The sequence below is a fragment of the Gouania willdenowi genome, chromosome 13 (assembly GCF_900634775.1).
Source record: "Gouania willdenowi chromosome 13, fGouWil2.1, whole genome shotgun sequence".
Lineage (NCBI taxonomy): Eukaryota > Metazoa > Chordata > Actinopteri > Blenniiformes > Gobiesocidae > Gouania > Gouania willdenowi.
Window position 1 is genome coordinate 14921536 of NC_041056.1, and position 21604 is coordinate 14943139.

The 21604-nt window shown below is 40.7% G+C and overlaps 1 protein-coding gene across 7 annotated transcripts in view; it reads left to right on the forward strand.

Moving 5' to 3' along the window:
* cux1b (cut-like homeobox 1b) overlaps nucleotides 1–21604 on the forward strand; it is a 76677-nt gene that overhangs the window by 51060 nt on the left and 4013 nt on the right. The window contains exons 10-23 of one of the 7 annotated variants that reach the window (XM_028465709.1): nucleotides 1250–1354; nucleotides 1618–1806; nucleotides 1946–2004; nucleotides 2407–2449; nucleotides 2561–2657; nucleotides 3830–4624; nucleotides 5306–5389; nucleotides 5852–5953; nucleotides 6050–6600; nucleotides 7160–7301; nucleotides 8077–8364; nucleotides 8489–8677; nucleotides 10722–10986; nucleotides 11705–17395. In XM_028465709.1, coding sequence (XP_028321510.1) covers nucleotides 1250–1354; nucleotides 1618–1806; nucleotides 1946–2004; nucleotides 2407–2449; nucleotides 2561–2657; nucleotides 3830–4624; nucleotides 5306–5389; nucleotides 5852–5953; nucleotides 6050–6600; nucleotides 7160–7301; nucleotides 8077–8364; nucleotides 8489–8677; nucleotides 10722–10986; nucleotides 11705–12212 — 3417 coding nt within the window. In that variant the 3' untranslated portion in view covers nucleotides 12213–17395. Of the gene's footprint in view, nucleotides 1–1249; nucleotides 1355–1617; nucleotides 1807–1945; nucleotides 2005–2406; nucleotides 2450–2557; nucleotides 2658–3829; nucleotides 4625–5305; nucleotides 5390–5851; nucleotides 5954–6049; nucleotides 6601–7159; nucleotides 7302–8076; nucleotides 8365–8488; nucleotides 8678–10721; nucleotides 10987–11704; nucleotides 17396–18590; nucleotides 18786–21604 lie in introns of those variants that run through there. The other 6 variants (XM_028465705.1, XM_028465706.1, XM_028465707.1 and 3 more) reach the window with 6 other exon arrangements.

A 21604-nucleotide genomic window follows, 5' to 3' on the forward strand; every position in this document is an offset into this window, starting at 1 on the left:
ATTCGGTCACACTTTATTTGAAGTTTTATACACAAGACTGACATTACGCTGTCATTATCTGTCATTAGCATGAATAAGGTTTCACGAAGGTTGTCATTAAGAGTCGTTGGCTAAATTATGACACCTTTAGAGCTATGTTGGCATTTTTGGGTTAGGTGGAGGGATATAGTGGGGTTAGATAAGGTTAAGGTTAGGGTTGGGGTCAATTATTTATAATACAATTATGATGTAATTATAATTGTAATGAAAAAAAATTATATTGCTGTTGTAATCATAATTGAGTTCAGATAATTTACTTTGTAATTGTAATTGGCATGGAAATTATATAAAACATGTCAATTACAATTACACAAACCTGTGGAACCATGTTGCAGTTTTATGGCTTACACATACATAGTTAACAATCATTGAAATATGTTTCAGATCAACTTTTCTCATCCGTTCTCTTGAGGATCATTTTACCATTTAAGACAAAAACAAAAAAATCTAGGGGTAAAGTGACACAAAAACCAAAATGTAAATGTATTTTACAGCTGATTTGAGACATGGGTCAAAGCGAACCCGTTATCAAAAGACATGCTAACAGAAAGCTTCATAAGGTTATTTCTTAAACGCTCAGTAATTGTGACTAATTTTAATTGAGAACATAATTGTAATTGACTTTCAGGTAGAAAATAATAATTGTTTTTTTAGTTGTAATTGGAAAAAATGCTGGTCATCATAATCGTAATTGAACATGGGTAATTGAAGTTGTAATTGGAATTGAAAAATCTAATTGACCCCAACCCTGGTTAGGGGTTAGGGTACCAAAGGCTTAGGGTTAGGTTAACGAACGACGCTTAATGACAGCCTTCATGACACCTTATTCATGCTAATGACAGGTGTCATGTTATAATAATGACAGCGTAATGTCAGCCTTTATATATAAAACTTCAAGTAAAGTGTTATTCACTACTGCCTGTTCTTTAAAATAATATGTACTTTAGGATCAATACTTTCAAGCACAACATTTTCTTCTTTTTTTTTGCTAGTTGGCCACCTGCTTGTGTTAAAAGGATTTTCAATATTTCTCTGAGTCAGGGGAGAGAACAATTGGGGAGAAGTGAGGCAGTGCATACCGCTCCCCTAACCCGATTTCGGACTGCATTAAACATTAGATGAATGAGGTTTGACAGTTGAAGAGCCTCTGACACAGGCCTCTCCTCTAACTTTGCTTTTTAAAAAAAAAAAAAAAAAAAAAAACTTCTAGAGGGCGGAAACGGCTCAGAGGGAGGCGGAGTCGCTCCGAGAGCAGCTGTCCTTGAGTGCCCAATCCCAGCAGCCCGGCAGTCCAGCCAAGGCCAACTCTGACACGGTAACTTGTTTCACTTAATCACACGAGGGCTGACATAAAGTTATTGATAGGCCAATTATCAGCTGAACTCTGAATGCAAGAAGCAATTGATATACTAAAGATTTATCAATAAGCATTATGGTGATCCTTTGACCCTAAAAAGGTAACAAATTGTTTGCTAATTTGTTTATTGATTAGGCTAAAAGAGAGAATTGGAAGACTAATAAATGCAGTAGGTTTGAGATTGGTCATTAAATTAAAGCGTTAACCTGTTGCCCCCTCAGGAACAACCTGCTGAAGCATCATTACACTCAAGCTTGGAGGCGGAGCTCAGGGCCAAAGAAAGAGAGACCGCCCAGCTGGTGGAAGACGTCCAGAGACTGCAGGCCAGCCTGACCAAACTCAGAGAGACCACCAACTCCCAGATTACACAGCTGGAACAGCAGCTTAGCAGCAAGACTGCAACCCTCAAGGTACACACACAACATGATTACATGGTCTTTTTTTCTGCTTTGTGTGTTCTATAATGAACCTTTTTATTGTCTTTATGATGTCACTAAAATATATTTTTTAACATCAGCCTTTGTGTGTGTGTGTGTCTGTAATCAACAGGAACTGGAGGAGAAACTGGAGAAGCAGGCTGACTATGAGGAGGTGAAAAAGGAGTTGAGGTATGTTACACGCACAGTGATGCAGTATTTTTTAACCTTTGATCATTTGAGATTGTCCTGAAATTTCTAGTAATTGATTAAAAATAGATCTTTTTTTATTATTAAATTCCTAATATTATTATTTTTTTCAAATTAAACAACTGTATTCTATACTTTCACATTCTCAAATCTAAATCTAGTTAAAATAAGATGCAGTATGAAAATATCTCAGATGGCGCAATTTGCACTAATTGTGTAGCAAATGTGATCAAAAACTAATTGGGAACCACTGTAGTAATGTGTTGGCTTCTCTTTTCTTTAGTTATTCCTAAACAAACTAGGGAATGTATATGAAATGTATAAAACATTTAAATTTTGGTTTTACAGATGTTTTCTTTAAACTTTTTCTTTTTTCTTCCTCAGTATTCTCAAAACAATGGAGTTTGGGTCTTCTGACTCTGCACAGGTAATGTTTAATCCCTTGACAGTAGACCGACAACACACACTTATATCAGCAAAAGCCAAATGTACCATCAGGTATTCCAATAACCGACATCATAATATTCTTCTCCAGCAGGACCAGTCCAAATCCCTGGAAATTCTGCTGCTGGAGAGAAACCGCAGTCTTCAATCAGAGAGTGCAGCTCTGCGCATCGCCAACTCTGAGCTGAGCGGTAAGTCTGCACACATGGTGGCTTTTTATAAGGAAACGAGTTTCATTACCGTTGGACAGAACACGGTTATTAAACTTAAGGAAATAAAGGTCCTGAAGTTACGTCCAATGTTTGAAACTGTAGCAGCAGGTAAAGCTGAGAGTAGTTGAGTGGACTGTGTATGCATACATGCATGTATGCATACATGATTTCCCTTTCTCTGAGAATACTTTTGCTATGCATGTGTATATCTTTGATACCTCCTTCTTCTGTGACTAATTAAACAACTGCTTTAGAGAAACTTGAGATTTCACATCTCATGGAGAAGTCGAAAGGGTGTGTTTGCTGTTCTGTAAAAACCTTATCCAGATGTCAACATTCTAAGAAATGAAGAAACTACCCCGCCAAGATCAAAATCAAGACACCATCCAATGCCCCTTGCATGAGGATTCTTGCCTGCCGCAACGGTGTTTAGATTCGAAATGTCATGGCTTTAAGCTTGAATAGTTGAATAGGTTTGAATTGATTAACATTCAGAGTAAGGGAAGCTTGCTGTCTTATTTAATCATCTTAAGTCTCAGTGGTTATGCATTCAAATACATTTCCTTCCATCACTTTACATAAAGATCAGTTATAGTAGTTACAAAATGAGAAAATGTTGTTGACCTCTTTAAATGAGCTGGTGTCTGGCTTTTATCTGTTTTTTTGTGTTTTTTAAGTTAGTTTTGTATTCATTCTTTTGATTTAATGGATCTTGTGGACTAACGACACTGTTACTGCATCCGCACTTGGATAATTCAGTGATAATTCAGAGCACCCTGCAGCTGCATGGAAGAGGATTCGCCTGATGCATTGGCCATCTAAGGACATCATTCTGCTCACTTTGCCTTCGAGAGAGAGAGAGAGACTGTGAGCCCTAGGCCAAACTAAGCTGCCTAAGTGGCACAATGTCAATTGTTTTGTTTGTCCTTTTTCCCTTCCAGGCTGTGGCCTACAAGAAAGGTTGAAATCACAAATGCATGGGCGCTTTGTCTCGGGGGGTTGGCAAAAAAGGAAAACAAAGTTCACTAATTTGGAAAAGACTTAATTAAGATAACTTCAGCATTTGTAATTTTTATTCTTCGTCCTTATTTTGAAACCCCTTTTTTGTTGACTCCCCCCATAACGCATCATGTGTTTGACCTTTCTTGTAGGGTCAGCCGGGCGAAAAGGGACAGAAGAGCCCACAACGAAGGAGGAGACCTTGCCCAGCGACCTTTCTTCTTCTCCTCCTTCTCTTCCCTCTCTCCCTTCCTCTTCTCAGCTTTCCCTCTCTCGCTCTCACACGGACCCCATCAACACACCCACCACCAGCACCAGTGAAACACACCCTTTCACTCCTACGGGCATCGGACAGGACTTCTACTCCCCCATGTTTCCTCTGGTGGGGGGTAAGATGGCTTTAAACTCCCTGATTCAGCGGCAGCTGCTCCAGACCTTTTACTCCAAAGCCTTGCAGGAGTCATCTGGAATACCCAGCGGGGCTCTTCTGTTTACCCCGTTTACGCCGACCCTCAGCTCCATTCCTACGTCCACCCCAGGCTCAGGTTCTGCTGCCATCCCTCTGGCGGCCAGCAGCCCCCAGCCACCTCCAGCTAGCCCGGATATGGCCCCAGTCAACGGGAGCAGCACTGCTGGCAGCGCTCCGTCTCCGTCACCCAGCCACTCCGATGCCACCACAGGCAGTGTTTTGGATGGGGAGGATATGGACACTGCTGAGATTGCCCGGCAGGTGAAAGAGCAGCTGATCAAGCACAACATCGGTCAACGTGTGTTCGGCCACTACGTGCTGGGACTGTCCCAGGGCTCAGTCAGCGAGATCCTCGCCAGACCCAAGCCTTGGAATAAGCTGACCATTCGGGGGAAGGAGCCGTTCCACAAGATGAGGCAGTTCCTGGCCGATGAGCAGAACATCCTGGCACTGCGCAGCATCCAGGGACGACAAAGAGGTACATTTGTGTTTCTTTTAATATCTGTGCGAGAGGGGGAGGGCTGTGTGTGTGTGGGTGTGTCTTGCATGCGTGTGTGTAAAGCCCTGCACATGGTCATTGATTAGCGTGTCAATATGCACTAGCTTTTTATTTTTCTCTCTCTTCCCTAACTCCATTTCTGTGCCACACCTGTGTGTTTTGAATGAGTTCCTCATCATGCACAGTCTCCCAAGAGCCTCTCCCAGCTTTTGTGGTCAATAGTGAAACCTTTCACACATAAATAGTATTGATTGGTGGGAACTGGGAGAAAGCCAAGGCTACTGTTAACTACGGGCAGATTCGATTAGCCTGGACCTTTTTTCTTAACGCATCAGGACATTTTTCTTTGAAGGTGGTCTCAGTGGTACACAAACCAAATTTTACTACAGCAGTAGTCACTACATGTCAGTACATGTTAAAATGATGTGACAGCTGTTACTGTTTAAAACCATCAGTTGAATGAATCTCCCAGTAGTCTCTATAGTGGGATCAATTAGGATTAATCAATGGATTGATTTATGGCGCTTGTACACAATGTGCATTTGATGGAACAGAGACTATTTATGTTTGTTGAGCATTCTAAGGCAGTGGGCAGTGTAGCTGTTAAAAAAAACAACACCGAGTGCTGTAACCTAGTGTGTGGTGTATTGTTTTTAACAGAGGGCTCAGGCCAGCCCCAGCTTAGCCGAATGTTTCAGGATGTTCCGAAGCGGAGAACCCTTTCCGATACAGCTTCACACACAGGTCTGTCCCCTTCACGTACAGAGATCGTAGCACGTTCTGTCTGTGTGGCATGTTTGTGTCAGGGGGAATCTTACTTCATCTATGGTGTGTGTGTCGCTGTTAATTAATCGTAGGACGGCTTTTATACATGATTTTGCCTCTAAGGTAACCACAGAGCTCCAGTGAATTGCGTCAAAAGAAAAAATTTAGCATGTGTATTTAGAGCGTGTATTGGTAGCTGTTATTCTATGGGGAGCGTTTACTGTTTAAATCTTGTAGTACATGTGCATGCGAGCACCCCTGAGGGACCTGGAGAATAAAATGATCCCTCCAGAATAGTTGCATCTTAACGCAGTGGTTGTTCTTTGTGTTGTATTACTTATTGGCCTTGTAGTGCTCCACATTTGGAAATCTCCATTTAATCTAATAGGGTTTTTTTTATTCTTCTCCCCCTCCATGTCCCTTTTCATCTTTTTCTTGTAGGTAATATTACTGCTCGTGTCCGAACCCCAGAGGCAGGTTCAGATGAGGCCATTAAGTCCATTCTGGAGCAGGCCAAAAGAGAGCTGCAGGTGCAGAAAGCTGGTGAGTTGAGATCTTTAGTCCCTATCTCCTTTTAAAGTTCTTACAATTTAGTTTGTGTTGACTTTTCTGACCACTTTGTATCTCCTTCCTCCACAGACCTGTCCCATGTTCAGCCTTTATATTCAGGACTGAAAGGAGGGGGCGGAGGCGGACTTGGGAGTGGTGGGGGCGGTGGTTCGGACGAAGCCATCCGCTCCATCTTAGAACAAGCTCGCAGAGAGATGGAAGCTCAGCAGGCAGCACTGGAGCCCATCCTCAAAGCCTCATCTTCATCCACGTCTTCCTCGGCCTCACTATCTCAAAGAGACCTCCTGAGTTCCTCGCTCACTGCTCCTCTCCCCCCTTACAACCCTCTGGCACTCTCCCTGAAGAAGCCCCCATGCTCACTCCTGTCCTCACCGTCGTCCCCGTCTCCGGTCCTGGATTTTAGCTCCGGCGTGAAGAGAGAGGGTCGGACCTCCTCAGGGATGGACTTGTCTGCAGATGGAGCTCTCAGGCTAGGTAGAGGTTCTGAGGGCCGTTCCGGAAGTGCTGGAGGAGTTGGTTACTGGCGTGAGCAGTGGTGGAGCAATATGCAAACAGACAACCGAAGGTCCCTGTCCGTCCAGACCGGGGACGAGAACCACAACCAGGAGGACTCCAAAGAGGTGAGAAGAGGAGAGCACAAAAAAGCTCTAGAACTTTCATACAAGAATTATTGTCAACACTTGAAGTTTTATACATAAATGCTGGCATTACGCTGCTATTATTATGAATAAGGTGTCATAGAGGCTGTCATTAAGGGTCATTCATTACCCGAGCCCCTAACCCTACTAGATCCCTCCATCTAATCCAAAAATGCCAACATAGCTCCAAAGATGTCATGATTTAGCGAATAACACTTAATTACAGCCTTCATGACACCTTATTTATGCTAATGACAGCGTATTGTCAGGCTAATGTATAAAACTTTAAGTAAAGTGTTTTCATATTATCTTTAAGAAAAGCTTTCATCACCAATTCTTCTGGGTAAACATCAGCTGTTTACTGCAATAACCTAAAAGCCCTTCGGCATCTAATGAGGACGTGCAACGTAGATGTGTTTTCCCAAGAGCTGTAGTGATAGTGCTACAAATTGTAAAGTAAAAATACACTGTGGGTTTTAAAGAAGTTTCAGATAATTGTCACTCTTTGTAACCTAGGCATTGTCCACTGTTTGGTTTGTAGGGAATATTGAGCGACGGTCTCTCTCGACACAAACCGTGGAACAAGTTAAACCAGAGAAGCAGAGAGCAGTACCTTCGCATGCAGCCATGGCTCAATGGGGATCAGGGCCAAAACTCTCACATCCAGCAAGCTCAGAACCAAGGTAACACACACACACACACACACACACACACACACACACACACACACACACACACACACACACACACAATACAAATTCACACTAGCATGGGTCTTTGGCCAAAGTAATACCCCTACAACCTGATTGCAGCTATTGGCTAGCATTAACTGTCAGTCTGCCACTCACCCCACCCCCCTCCTCCTCATCCTCCTGGCTCCCTTGCCACCCACCCACCACCTCATCCCCCCCATTCCCCCTTTCCCTCCCACCATCCCCCCATCCCCAGTGCTGTGGCAGTGTCAGCCAGCAAGCTGCTGGTTTGTCATGTCATAGACAAGTTAGTGTAGCAGCGCCAGATGGCAGCTCTGTGTGTGTGTATGTGTGTGTGTGTGTGTGTGTGTGTGTGTGTGTGTGTGTGTGTGTGTGTGTGTGTGTGTGTGTGTGTGTGTGTGTGTGTGCATGCGCATGTGTCTGTGCAAATGTGTGTCTCTTTTCCTCTCTGGGGGTGTAAACAGCAGCTAATGTACACTGACAGCTCCTCATGACTGCTCTCTTCCTGCCTGGTGAGCTGTACAGCAGTACAACACAGACAGAAGGGGAGATGAAGGAATTGCAGGAAGAAGCCAAAAAATCTTCAAACTGGAAACTTGAACACCTTATTGTTTTGTTTGAACTTTAATTAAATCAGACACTCCTACTAAATGCAGTCAAAGGAGCTGAAACTTAAAGTTCCTGACATTGTAACGCGTCACCTAACGTTGGCCATCCCTCTCTCTTCCTGCCCGTTCTGCAACAGAGGGCACGCCCAAAACATCAGCAAGCTGCAGCCCCGCGCCAGAGTCCCCGCTCAGTTCGGCCGAAGAGTCGGTTAATGGTCTCATCAGTGATGCACTTGCTGTCCAGTCATCTGGTTTCAAAGCCTCCTCTGAGGACACTGCCGGGGCAGAGTCCCAGCCCGGCACGCCACTCCCACTGCCGGGTCACTCGGGTCTCAGTATCCAGGAGATGGTTGCCATGTCTCCGGAGCTTGATACGTATGCCATCACCAAAAAGGTTAAAGAGGTGCTAACCGATAATAACCTTGGTAAGAAAGGAAGAGTCAGGTCTTTTTTTTTTGTTTTTTTTGTTTTACAATTTCTAAATTCTTCTGTTTGGTGTTGATTTACTGACGTGAATCCATCTTACGTTCTTTTCTTTATTGTGACCAGGTCAGCGTCTGTTTGGGGAAACTATCCTGGGTTTGACTCAGGGATCTGTCTCAGACCTGCTGGCCAGGCCCAAACCTTGGCACAAGCTAAGCCTCAAGGGTAGGGAGCCGTTCGTCCGCATGCAGCTTTGGCTCCAGGACCCCCATAGCGTTGAGAAACTCATGGACATGAAACGCCTGGAAAAGAAAGGTGTGCAACAAAAAACGTCAACAAGTCCAACTACACTGCTATTCGACAACGCACAGCAAGCTGTCAGAAACCATAAAGGCCTCCCACGATTGCCTTCATCCTTTTTGCTTTATCATGCATTTTATCTTTAAATATGTTCCCAAAAAAACACACACACAAACAGCAGCGTTGGCATTGCCAATGCACACGTGCACACAATATCTTTTGTGCAGGACAGCAGAGCATGTTGTGCAGATCACAGTCATCTTGGTGTGATGTCAGTACTAATCGGGGCTGCAGACATCAAATACAGCATCCGATGTGACAGCTAGGGGACTGCCGGGGGCCCGCTTACTCACAGTCATCAGCACTCCTCTTCATCATCGTCATCGTAATAATCATCGTTGTCTATAAGCTCGTAGTTTTATTATTTGTAAGTTTGTAGACCCACCACTGTGTCACTCCATCACTTTATGTGACGTTAAACTGCCCACATGGAGCTCCTCCTCCCTTTGGAGATTAGGTTTTAGAACCTGCCAGTGGGCACAACCATTCAGGAACTTTTAACCCTCGCGATTATTGCGATCCGCTCACAAACCGATCTCATGCCCAGCTCTTAAGGCTTCGGAGAGGCAGGGACATTTTTTTGAATTATTGACCAAAAGTAATGCTTTCAGATAGAAACGAGCCATAGTCCTGGCCAGTAGCTGAACCCAGAGGAAAGACACAGACTTAGTGGAGAGTAACCACATTTGACCCCCCGCCCTGCTGGTCTAAGCCTGCAAGGCAGTGCACAACTTTCAGAGTGGTCTAACCTTGCTCTGAGGGCTTTTTCACTGCTGCACTAATATATCTGCCAGCGTGTATTGGGGTTGCGGAAATGTCAACCTCACGCAAAGCTGCTTTGAGCTGTTCATTTTCTGGCTGGTTGTACCCTCAGTGAACCGCTGATGTTTTGTGGTGGTAAAATGGGAGACTCTTTCATTGTTTGAGCTGCAGAAAAAGCCAGGAGCCCCCTCTAGTGGTTACTGACAAGTTTAAAGTACTAAATCAAAACCCCACTTTTAATCATTATTTTGGGAGTGTTTTGCTTTTCCTATAACACTGGAAATCCAGTGTCACAGCAGCTTATGACAGGTACAAGAAGATAAAAATAATATTGGAAAAGACAAAGTAGGTCAATAAAATATTTTTGGGTCATTTCAACAAATTTTCAGGACATCCCACGCACTTCGGTCTCGAAAAAATCGTATAATTAACATTCTTTTCCAACTAATAAACAATAAATGATTATAAGACACAGAGACAAGCTATATTAGCTTCAATTAAAGGATTTTCAATATCGATGAATGATGAAATAACCCAAAGTTGGGGTCCAAAATAAAAGTGAAGAAGTCGCATAAAAGAGTAACCTTTATTCTATAAATTAAAACAGAGATCATATATTTTGTCTTACATTCCCACATGCACTTATGGGACAATGAACATACAAAAAAAGTATTTTTTCAGATTTCAAGAGACTGTCACCAAAGAACCAATGCATATATGTGACTAATCATTAGATGGGAACAATTTATGTGCATAGCTCAAAGCTGATCAAATTACAGGGAGGTGAGGCATTTGCTAAGGCCCAAACATGTTAGAGACCCCAACAAACTTTTTTCCAATTTTGAGGGCTTGGCATGTCCACCAGATAGGTTGTATATCATATATTTTTGTGTATTGTGAGAGATTGGGTGGAGCTGTATTAGTATACTAAATTTCTGTTTCCTATGTGGTGTAGTTCCTGAGATAATGGAAGCTGAAAATGACAGGAAAATAAGGATGAGCCAAAATCGACACATACACACCTCACAAAATTGGCCATGTCTAAAAAAGTATTCATCCAATCAAACTAAATAAGTTTGAAATTTGTGAAATTACATGGAATGACCCATTTATTGTGTCCATACTGATTCTCTGCAAATCTACTTTCACTTCAAGAATTCACATTTTATTTGTCACGCTTAAATGTAAATATTGACTCTCCTCTCCCTCACCCTTCCTTTCTTTTGTTACCTTGCAGCTTACATGAAGAGGCGGCTGAGTTCCTTGAGTGACAGCCACACAGTGGATACAGCCTTTTTGGGTCCAGATTACGTGCAGGGCTCCCTGAGTCCAGGACAGCAGCACCTGAAGAAGCCCAGGGTGGTGCTGGGGCCCGAGGAGAAGGAAGCCCTGAAAAAGGCCTACCAGCAGAAGCCGTACCCTTCCCCAAAAACCATTGAGGAGCTGGCCTCCCAGCTCAACTTAAAGACCAGCACGGTCATCAACTGGTTCCACAATTACAGGTGAGTGTTTAGAGTACATGTGTCAAACTCAAGGCCCGAGGACCAAATATGGCCCTTATGAGCATCAAATTTGGCCTGCAGGATAAAGTAAAATTAACAGAAAACATGAATCATTGTGTAATTCAGTTGAAGATATCTTAGCCCTTCCAAATAAAGAAATACAATGAAGGTCCACAATATTTGCAAGGACGCACAGTTTTCCCACGCTTTTATCACATAATGGCAGTTATCTGTAATTGCAGAGTGTTGAAAAAGAAATCTATATGTTTTCCAAAATCCTGCAATTTTATTTAAATTATTCTGCAAATTTTCCCCAAAATGAATAAGAATTGGTCACAAACTCAAGGAAATTTAAGGATTGGATATTATCTGTAACTTCCATTACTTATAAGGCCATATATTTATAAGGCAGAATTATTGTGATATTGCTCATTTTCCCGCCTAAAGTTTGCGGCCCACTTGAGATCAAACTGGTCCGTATTTGGCCCTTGAACTAAAATATGTTTGCCACCCTTGGTTTAAGATTGGACCTTTACAGGCTGTTATCTATTTAACGTTGAGTATTTCACTTTGTCTGTCAATAAGTGCTGCACTGGCAAAGTGCTTTTAATCAAAGGCACAGTTTTAATTTAGGTTTTATAGGGTTTTGGCTGTTATCTTGTATTCTTGGTATATTGGATGATGCATGATCTTTGTTGATGGACTGTCTTTCTCGCAGGTCACGTATCCGACGGGAGCTCTTTATAGAGGAGATTCAGTCAGCTGGAGGCGTTGGGCCTGGCAGTGAAGGAGGATCTCCTTCTCTGCGTGGATCCAAATCAGGAGAAGGGGACAGCTGTGATGGGACAGAATCAGAGGGTACAGTGGAGGCCCGCCAGGGACTCGGCCTGGGCCTGGAGGATCACAGGGGAGCATGCAAAGACCAGGACATGGAGGCTGAGTCTGAGGCAGGGGGCTCTAATAATTCCCCAGCACAGTTGGACTGCACCACCTCAAGCTTAGCCGGGCCAGGCTCTAGCTGCGGTCAGGGTGGACTGGGGCTCTTCAGCCTCACAGAGGCTTCCTCTAGTAGCTCTGCACCGAGTACTAACATCCCAGCCCCCGGCCCTGCCAGAAACCCCAGGGACAACAATTTGCGCAAGAAGAAAGCAGCCAATCTCAATAACATTATCCACAGGCTGGAGAAGGCTGCCAGCAAAGAGGATCCCTCAGAGTGGGAGTTTTAGCTCTCCCCGAACTTCCCTCATCCCTCTCGTCTCATAACCTCACAACCTCTAACCTTGGACCCCTCCTGCTCAGTTCCAGTTGGAGAGTGGACACAGCCAAAGTCAAGCTCAGCAGCCATTTTTATTACCTAAAAGCTTTCCAAAAAGAGGAAAGAAAGGGTTGGAAGAAACCCTTAAAAAGAAGATTTACTGAATACATAGAAGAACAAACTAAGAGAACCTAAGTGTCTCTCCTGTTATTTTTAACTGAGTTTTGTTTTTGTACTGAGAAAAGCACTTAACCGTCCTGCTGGCCTCTGGCCCTGCTGTATCTCGCCCTCACACCAGCCACTGGTGCACCAGACTGGTTAGTCCTGAGCTGGGGTCTGACTCATAGCTAGGGTTCAAACCTGGACTCAGAAAATGCAGGCAAGGCCTGACACAGCAGCTGTCCCAGTGATAGACACTGATTGACCATAGATTGAGACAGGAACTCTCTTACAAGGACTCAAACTTTCTTAAAGGAGATTTTGTTTCTTTTTCCGCTCTTCTCACCTCCCAAGTGTCCACAAACCTCCCCTCACTCAGTGAGACGCCTCATTTTTCACACTGTAGAGTGACTGTTACAAGCCCTTTGCCTTTTTCACTCACTGCGTGTGTGCATGTTGTCAGTATGTCAGCGGTTGTGTCAGTGTGCATCTCTGCCTGTGTGTGTGTGTGTGTGTGTGTGTGTGACTGTGTGTGTGTGTGACTGTGAACACGCTCAAAATGAGTTGTGTGTGTGTGTGTGCGCCCTCTTCCCAGTGGCAGCATGTTTTCTTATCTATCTCACTCCTACACTTAAGAGGGTCGAGGGAGGCCCTGCCGGCTGAGCTGCCATGGTTACTGATGTAAGAAAGACAAACTTCAACCTGTTGTGTGTCCCATATTATCCTGTCCTGCTGACAGCCATGAGATGGCCAGAAGGATCTGTTGTAATTCTTCACAAACACACGCACTCACCTGAAGAGGAAGAAAGGAAGGAAACCTTTTTTTCTCTTTTTTTGCCTCCTTCGACTTTTCCTCATCAGGATGAAGGATGATCTCTCTTCTTTTTTAAAAAAGAAATATTGCAATTTGGTTGCCAATAAGAGATTGCACAGTCTTTTGACTCTAAAGAGTACAAAATAGGGAATCGTAGGAAAGCATTTTTAAAAATTAGTACGGGAATAAAAGCAGAAAATGAGAGTTACCATTTGAACAAATTTTAGAATGGAACATTTTTATTTTATTTTTTTGCTTTGTTGAAATTCAATACAATGACGGATTCACATAGCACTGTAGCTGTCTGACGTTGTGATACTATGCGTGTCTGTTGTTTTTAGGTTGTGCAGCTGTGACCCATCACTGGACTAAAGCTGCGTGTGCGTTTGTGCGTGTGCGAGTGTGTGATTGCGTGTTTTACGTGTCACTGACAAATATTCTCATTTCACATCGTTTTATAGACCAAAATCAAAGTATGTGTGTGTGAGTGTAAAATCTGCCTGTATATAAATCAGGATTAAGGTCAGTTCACCCAGAATATCAATAGTCGTTGGTCAGTGATCGTCATAGTTTGAGGTGAAAGAGATAAAAAAGCGTAAACTTTTCCTCCCATCAATCCTGTGTCCTGGGATGCAGGGCTTGTGCACGAGTTCTACTGTATACACTACAAATTTTAAGGCATATCACTTTCTCCCTGTCCCACACAAGCCCTCAGTGCCTGTCAACCCACTGCCTCCCCTTTGTGTGTGTGTGTGTGTGTGCGTGTGCGTGGATGAATGCATGTAAACGTGTGTCACTTTCTACATGCGTGTATGCGTGACTGTTTCCAATGAGAGTAGGGTCATATTTCGTATCTACTTGCACACACTACTAGTGCACAACTGACACCCTTCTTTAAGCTGTTTGATGATGCGTTACTGTTACATTAATCCTCTCACAAAAGTAGTGTAATAATAATATGATTTACTGTAGCTTGGTTTTATTGCTATTTTTTGCATTTATAGTTTGGTTTTTATTCTGCTTTTATTTATAGGTGCTGTATTTTTTTCATTTATGGCTTATCATTTTGAGTTGTCTATTTTTTAAGGGATTATACTGTTCACGAGGGCAAGTAACGTTTTTATTAGACAAATAGACTGCCGGCAGTATTGGTTAATATTTACAAAGATGTACTAGTTCTCATTTGTTTGTATATTCATGAATCCTAAAGTTTTAGTGTCATTTCAATAGCTTTTTTTTTTTTTTTTTTTTAAATGTGTTTGCTACAGTTCATGCTCCCATAAGCATAAAAACACATACAACTGATATGCTTTTAAACTGCTAGCTAGCAAATCAAAAGGACATATCGAGACCAGTGAATACACCATGGCATATCTCTTTTTCCTGTTTTTCTACTCGCTGATTATTATTATTTCAAACCCTCAGGCGTTTAAAACCAACACTGACGCTCGGAGGGGGCATGCAACTGTCTTTACATGGCGTTCGCCCATTTGTGTCAATATAATGAAAAGGGTCTAAATTCATCTACATTTGTGTCGAAAAAAAAGGTCAAATGAAATTAAACTTGAGAACACATGCTAACTTGAAGGAGGTCATATCTGCCAAATTGAGATTAGAGACGTGTACCAGCGAACAGGCTCAGCGCTACGGCAGATCAAGCAGAGATAGCCAGCCTACGAATATGCAGACTTTCTATTGCAGTTAGTAACAAAGCACTTATTAGGATCTTTTTAAAGACGTAACCTAGGACAGGGTCTGTAAAAAAAAAAAAAAAACTACAACAGAGTATGATCCCGGGATCTTTGGGACGTGTTTGCCTTTTTAAAAGAAAAAAAAAAGTGGTTGTAAACCAAGCACAGTCTCCGCAACTTAACTCTAAAAAAAAAAAAAGGTGAAATCATAAGACGGCTGTACCCATGTTTTTTATGTGATGAACTATATTCAGACGTGTATTTTAAACACCCAGGACTATGGTCATGTAAGCCTGTAGATATTCATAGTAACCAACAGGAAGCTCCTCAGTCTACGTCGCCGCTGAAAGTGAATTTGCTTATGTGTTGGATAATTGTAAGAAAGTAGTCAGTTTTTATGGAAGCATATTGCATTCACTTGAAAAAGAAAAAAAAAGGTTTTCTAAATCTTTATTTTTTCTTGGTTTTTTGGGCTATTTTTTCTCTTTTTCAAATTAATTTTTCTCCTGTTTTTCAGAGTATTATTTTCCTGTTGTTTTTTTTTCACAGGAATTTGTTCCTGTTTTTTCAGAGTAATTATTTTAATATTTTTCACAGTAATTTTTTCCTGAATTATCGAGATACTTGAAAATCCTGCGACTCTTGCTGTACGCTTCAACTCCATACCTATTTATCGGATCCAGTATTTTCAGCTGTCTGCTGATCGTATCTTGAGCCAGCCTGAATGCATTTCAAATGCATCATTTTATATCCATGTTAAGTTGAGGTTTTGATTATTCAGACAAGGTTTTTCAGGAAAAATATTTATCTCCTGACATGTCGAGTGAAACTTCAAAGGAATCATCAAAGGTGATCAGCAGAACTCCTCTGCTGAAGACTGGCAGTTGACAGTCGAAACATGTCAGGGGATAAAAAAATTTCCTGAAAAGCCTTGTCTGAATAAAAAAATACCTCAACTTAACATACTATTTAAAAGAACTATTTTATATCCTGTCCCAACTGATCCTGGAAAAATGTTGCTCGGTCCCACAGATCTGAATGGGCTTTTCTTCTGAACAACTGCAAAGTCCTCAGGAGTCTGCGTAAAGTCGATAAGACTAATTATGGTACCATCAATATGACTTAAAGATAGAACTATTTCCCTATCTCTTAAACCAAGTTGAAAGTACATTTTTATCAAATTAAACAAGCCGCCCATGTTTGCTCTCAGTAAAGAAATATTCCCTCTAAACTCAGGAAAAATATTATCTTGAAAAATTAGTCCAAAAAATTGCCTGAAAAACAAACCAAAAAATTAATGATTCAGGAAAAAAAAAAAAATTCCAAGTGAATGCAATACACTTCCGTAAGTTATGGTGTTTACCTGTGGTCGACGGCTGTTTTTGCAGCAACACGGAAGGAATCATTGCCTTGTAGTTGGCCTGCTCCGACTGAGTGCAGCGTGTGTCATGGAGACAAAATGACTACTATAAAGTACAAGCACTTAACACATCCGCCATCTTCACCACCTATATCCACCTCAGACCATTTGAGATCATCAGATTTGTGCCTTTTAACTGCCAAGCAGGGCACCAAACCAGTGATGTCATTAGATGTGGATGATTTCACCTGATCACATCGCACCCCTGATCCAAATTGACTCTTGATACGACTGTTGGTACTTTGAAAAGCTATCTGGAGGTTTACGTATTCCTACTAGAGTGCAGCAAAATCGGTATACAAAAATAAAAATAAAGTGTACACTTCATCACTAATCTATGGTCACTACCCCCGCAATGAAATTTCTCAGCTTGTACATAAAGTGACTAGCAGTGAAATGCCAGAGCATTAAATGAAGGAGGCAGCATGCAGGAACAGCATACACTGTAATAACACTGAATTTACTCATAGGGCATTTTGTATTGTTGTCTGCTTGTGTAAGGTTTGCTGTGACATAAATAACGAGCACTACAGGTTTTGATAATGACGCGTGCCAACTCTTCTAAAGCCTATTTGGACAGAGATGTGTAAATAACGGTCTATCAAGTAGCTCTTGACTCACTTTTTTTTTTTTTGTCACAGTGACGCTTTTACTTTGAAGGCAGGAGAGAGAAGGGACGATTCAGGACTTTTTTCCATGATCCACAGATATTTTTCTACAAATTTAAATCAGATGATTCTATACACTGTTGAAATAACATTGTAAAAGGTGTAACAGATGCTGTATATCATGTTTTTTCTGAAGTCGTAAAGCTTTACTGTATGATCTGTTGAAGTAGTGGGTCTTCATTTGACACGTTAGTTGTAATGGAAGCCCGAACAGCAGCACTGGTCATCACATTCAGGAGAGAGAGAGAGAGAGAGAGAGAAAATAAAAACAAAGGAAAAACTTAAAAAAAAAAAAAAAAAAGAAAGAAAAACCTCAGATGTTTTTTGTAATACTTTTAAAATATATCGTATGAAGTGGGATTTTGTAAGAAATCACTTTCTGAGTCTGAGGTGCTGTACGCAGAGCACACTCAGTGATACCTACACATATTACAGCACAAATACACTCATCTTTCCAGTTTTCCCCTTACGTTCCACAACACTCGTGTGCTCCTTTTGTCTTTCCTCTCATACTGACTCCAGCTGATATTAAGTCTTAAACCATTTCCTTGTCGTCTCCTTTGTTTTGTTTTTTTTATCATGGCTAAACGTTAAATTTCACCATCCAGAGTGCAACTCTGGTACAATAAACATTTCAGTCAATACTCACAATACTTAAAAAAAAAAAAAAAAAAAACAAGAAAATAAACAACAACAAAGGAAGCGAAAAGCCAAATAGTGAATAGTTTTTCCACTTCTGTCTGGAGGTTGCTGACAGTTCTTCTTTGTGTGTATTGCTACCTAGTGTCGTCGCTTCAGTTCATCCACAGTGTAGTCTGACAACCAAATGACCTGGGGTGGGGGGGAGATCGTTGTCCCCCCCTCCTCTCCCTTATGGAAAGCTTTAAGACACTTGTTAAGGCTTTAGCAAGTTTCAAAGTGATTTTTAGGTGATATGTTTTTTTTCTTCTCCCACCTGTCATCAACAATGTGGAAGTAATAACTCTCATGACTTCTCCCACTGCTTCTTTGGTGAGCGTGTGCGTATGTGTGTGTGTGTGTTGTAGTGCAAACGGCTGCATGACTGTAAAAGGGATGGTTAGTATGTTGTTTCCCAGCACTTCTGTCACTCCTGAGATGCTTTGTTTTTCCTCTTTCAGGGTCTTTTTTCTCTTTTTGAGTTTTCTCTCATGTATCATCGTTTCTTTTATCTTTCTATTTACTGAGCGTACCATGTTGTTTGTTCTCAGCACTGTAAAACAGTCCCTTCAACATTGAAAAAGCAATATCACTGTATGAAATGTTCACAATGTATTTGTTATGATTGACATTTGATTCATCATCATCATTATTATTCACATGCACCCTAGGTGTGATAATTGAAGTAAATCTCTTTTATACAAATACTAAAAGTGTCCTGTGGGAGTTTTTTCTGTTTCTGTGTTGATGTGAAAAGTATTCTCAGAGAAAGAGATCAGATGAGTTTGTAGATCACAGGCTTATTTAATTCTGCTTTTCTGTAACAACAGGTGAGTTTTTTTTAAAGTCAAATCAAAAAGCTGATAGAATCGCAATCAGTCATTGATTTGTGGCGTTCTGCTCTCTCCTTTTGGGCCAGGACGCTACTCTGAGCTACAGGTGGAGTTCTCAGCTGCAGTGAGAACCAGCGCTGAGCAGAAGGAGCTGATACTGAAGCTTGAACATGACCTGAGCACCATCCAAGCCATGTCCTCCCTGTCCCGCCCCGATGCTGATGGGTCAGAGGTCCTCAACATCCCGGATCCCATCAAAGAGGCTACGGCAATGTTTAGCGGTACGTTTATATAAAAATACAAGAGATTTTCACCGAAATCGAACAATTTTGACATTAGTGCTACTTTGCATTTCCATGCATTAGGGCTGGGTATCGCCAGGTATCTCCCGATATGATGCATCACGATTTTTTTTCTCTTTGGGCCACAATAACTATGTTATCACGATACAGCGATTCTGCGACATAACGATATGTCACTGAACAAATTCAGAATTTATCTACTCCACTGAATCCATTTCACAGGAATTATAAAACATTGTCAATCAATTTCACACGAATGACAGCCAAGTAAAACGAGTGTATATACTACACAATGACTCTTCTTAATGCACACTGACCACAACTAGTCACATGTCCTTGTGTTATGTTTAAGTTTTTAAGGGAAGACGGGTACAAAATTATTGTTAATGACGTTTGTGCAAATTAACTTTAAATCATTAAAAACAAAATGAATGCAGAAAATAATAATTTCAGTACTAGTATCAACTTCTCTGTAAACATGGACACATATCAGTGCTGCTTAACAAGAAGAATTAACTTATTTTATGAAAACTGAAAAATGTCACTGCATATGAAAAATAAACATTTCAGTCGGTGCATTATAATATAACCAACTGGGTGGTCTATGAACACCCGGGCACACATTTGAACTTATACTTACCACCATGTGTAAAGTTTAACTTAAACCTGCACTGCAGACTGCACATACATTTCAGTGCTAATACTAATATCAATTTGTTTTTGTAAACTTGAAAACTTGAGAACATTTAACTTGTGCTTAGTACTTGTGTAAAAAGAAAAAAATGTATATTCGGCGGGAGTGCATCGATACATATTACGAACTATCGCTATATATTGTTGTATTGATATTTTAACACACCGCTACCATGCATAAATGATATAAAAGTATGTAGTACTGTATATATAAGGAACTGAGAAAATCCAAGCAATAGGTGACAGGTAGTGCCTATATGTATGTACTTTAGGGATTTTTTTCTTTCAACAATTTTTTCATCGTTGTATTCAAGCGTGGGAAAACTGTCAACTCTCGCAAATATTGTAGCCTTTCTTTGAATTTGTGAAAAAGTCAATGAAACTCAACATAAAATTGTTGAAATGTTGTGTTTTTTTAAAGTGTATTAATTGGCATGGATGCCAATAGTTATGTTTGGATATGATACAGTGATTTAAAATTACTCCCAATTTCTGCTTAATTTCAATAAATGATTCCCATTAAAAATTTCTATTTTTTTAATATTGCCAAAATTTCTGAGCTTAAGTTCCTGTGGAAATTTGCCAGAAATTTAACGCCCCTTTGCAACCCTACTGAGATATCCACAAATGAATTGCTCGGTCATTTACACTGTTTTCTCAGCCATTTTTACTTTCCCCTGAAGGTCGATTTGGATGTTTTAAAGGGTCGGATTTGGCCCCTGAGCCATTTTCTCTTCAAATTTAGTCAAAAATCTGTACTTTTGATGTAATCCTGCTAACAGACAAACAAAAAATACTGTTAAAAATATGACATCCTTGGCAGAGCTAATAATGTTTGATAAATGTATGAGCAGAAATGAAAATGAAAAGTAAAGAGGTTAAAATCAGGCAGTTTTTTTTTTTTTTGGCTATTCATATTTATAGTGCAACTTTCATCACAAAGAAGCACAAGTGTGCAGTTGTACGAATTAACAGGAAGTAGCATTGGTGCCAGAGAACCACTAACTTGAATAAATCTCCCAGTCTAATATTAATAGTATTGGGCAATAACAGCTCATTACCAATTACATAAATTTTTGATTTCGAAAAATAAATAAGTTTAGTATGAAAATCCAAACATCTAAAAAAGTTAACTTGTTTTATGTATGTAGATGAAAAGAATAAACAGATGTGACCCTAAAATTAAATGCACATGGAAATGTTATGACGATAAAAACGTGATGTTGCGCCTTATATTTCCTCTTGCTGGCTTTTAAACGTCAGTGATGTTTAAACTGGCTGCCTGTTTAAATAAATGAAAATAAAAAAAAGAGACAAAGAACGATGACAGGATTTTGGGAGATTTTGATGTTTTCTTTCGAAGCTGTCGCTGCGTTAAATGAACAAATCTGTCGGCTTTAATGCTCACTCAAAAACGATTGTGTCGTGGAGATTGAAATGGTGGAAATGTTCATTTTTCTCCCACAGATGAAATGATTGTAACGTCTGACCTCGACAGCTCAGTTAAATGAAGTAATGTGTCAGGAACAAACACAGCATGCTGTTAAAGTCTGTTTAGATATTACAGAAAATAGATTGAATGTGTTGACAGTCACATTCTGATGAATAAACGGCACAATGTGAAGTATTTTTACTGATTCAGATACGATATCATTTCTATAAAAAAAAAATACATATGATGCAATACAGATTGTGATACTTTTGACCAGGGTTGGGGTTAATTACATTTTTCCATTACAATTACACCTTCAATTATCCATGTTCAATTACAACTCAGTTATGATTACGGTGACCAACATTTTTTCCAATTACAATTAAAATGACAATTATTATTTTCCCCCTGAAAGTTCTTAATTACTAAATTCCAATTATATATATCATATAACCACAATTACTGTTCCTGAAATAAATAACCCCGAATACTTTAACATTTCTTCTTGTGCTAGTTTTCTGTTAACGAGTCCATTTTGACCCGTGTCTTAAAACAGCTGTAAAATACACTGAAAATATATATTATCTATCATCCAATTTGTTTCTTGTCTCTTGGTTAATTGTTAAACTTACCAATCAATTAAAATATTGGTATTAATATTTTTGGTGTGGCC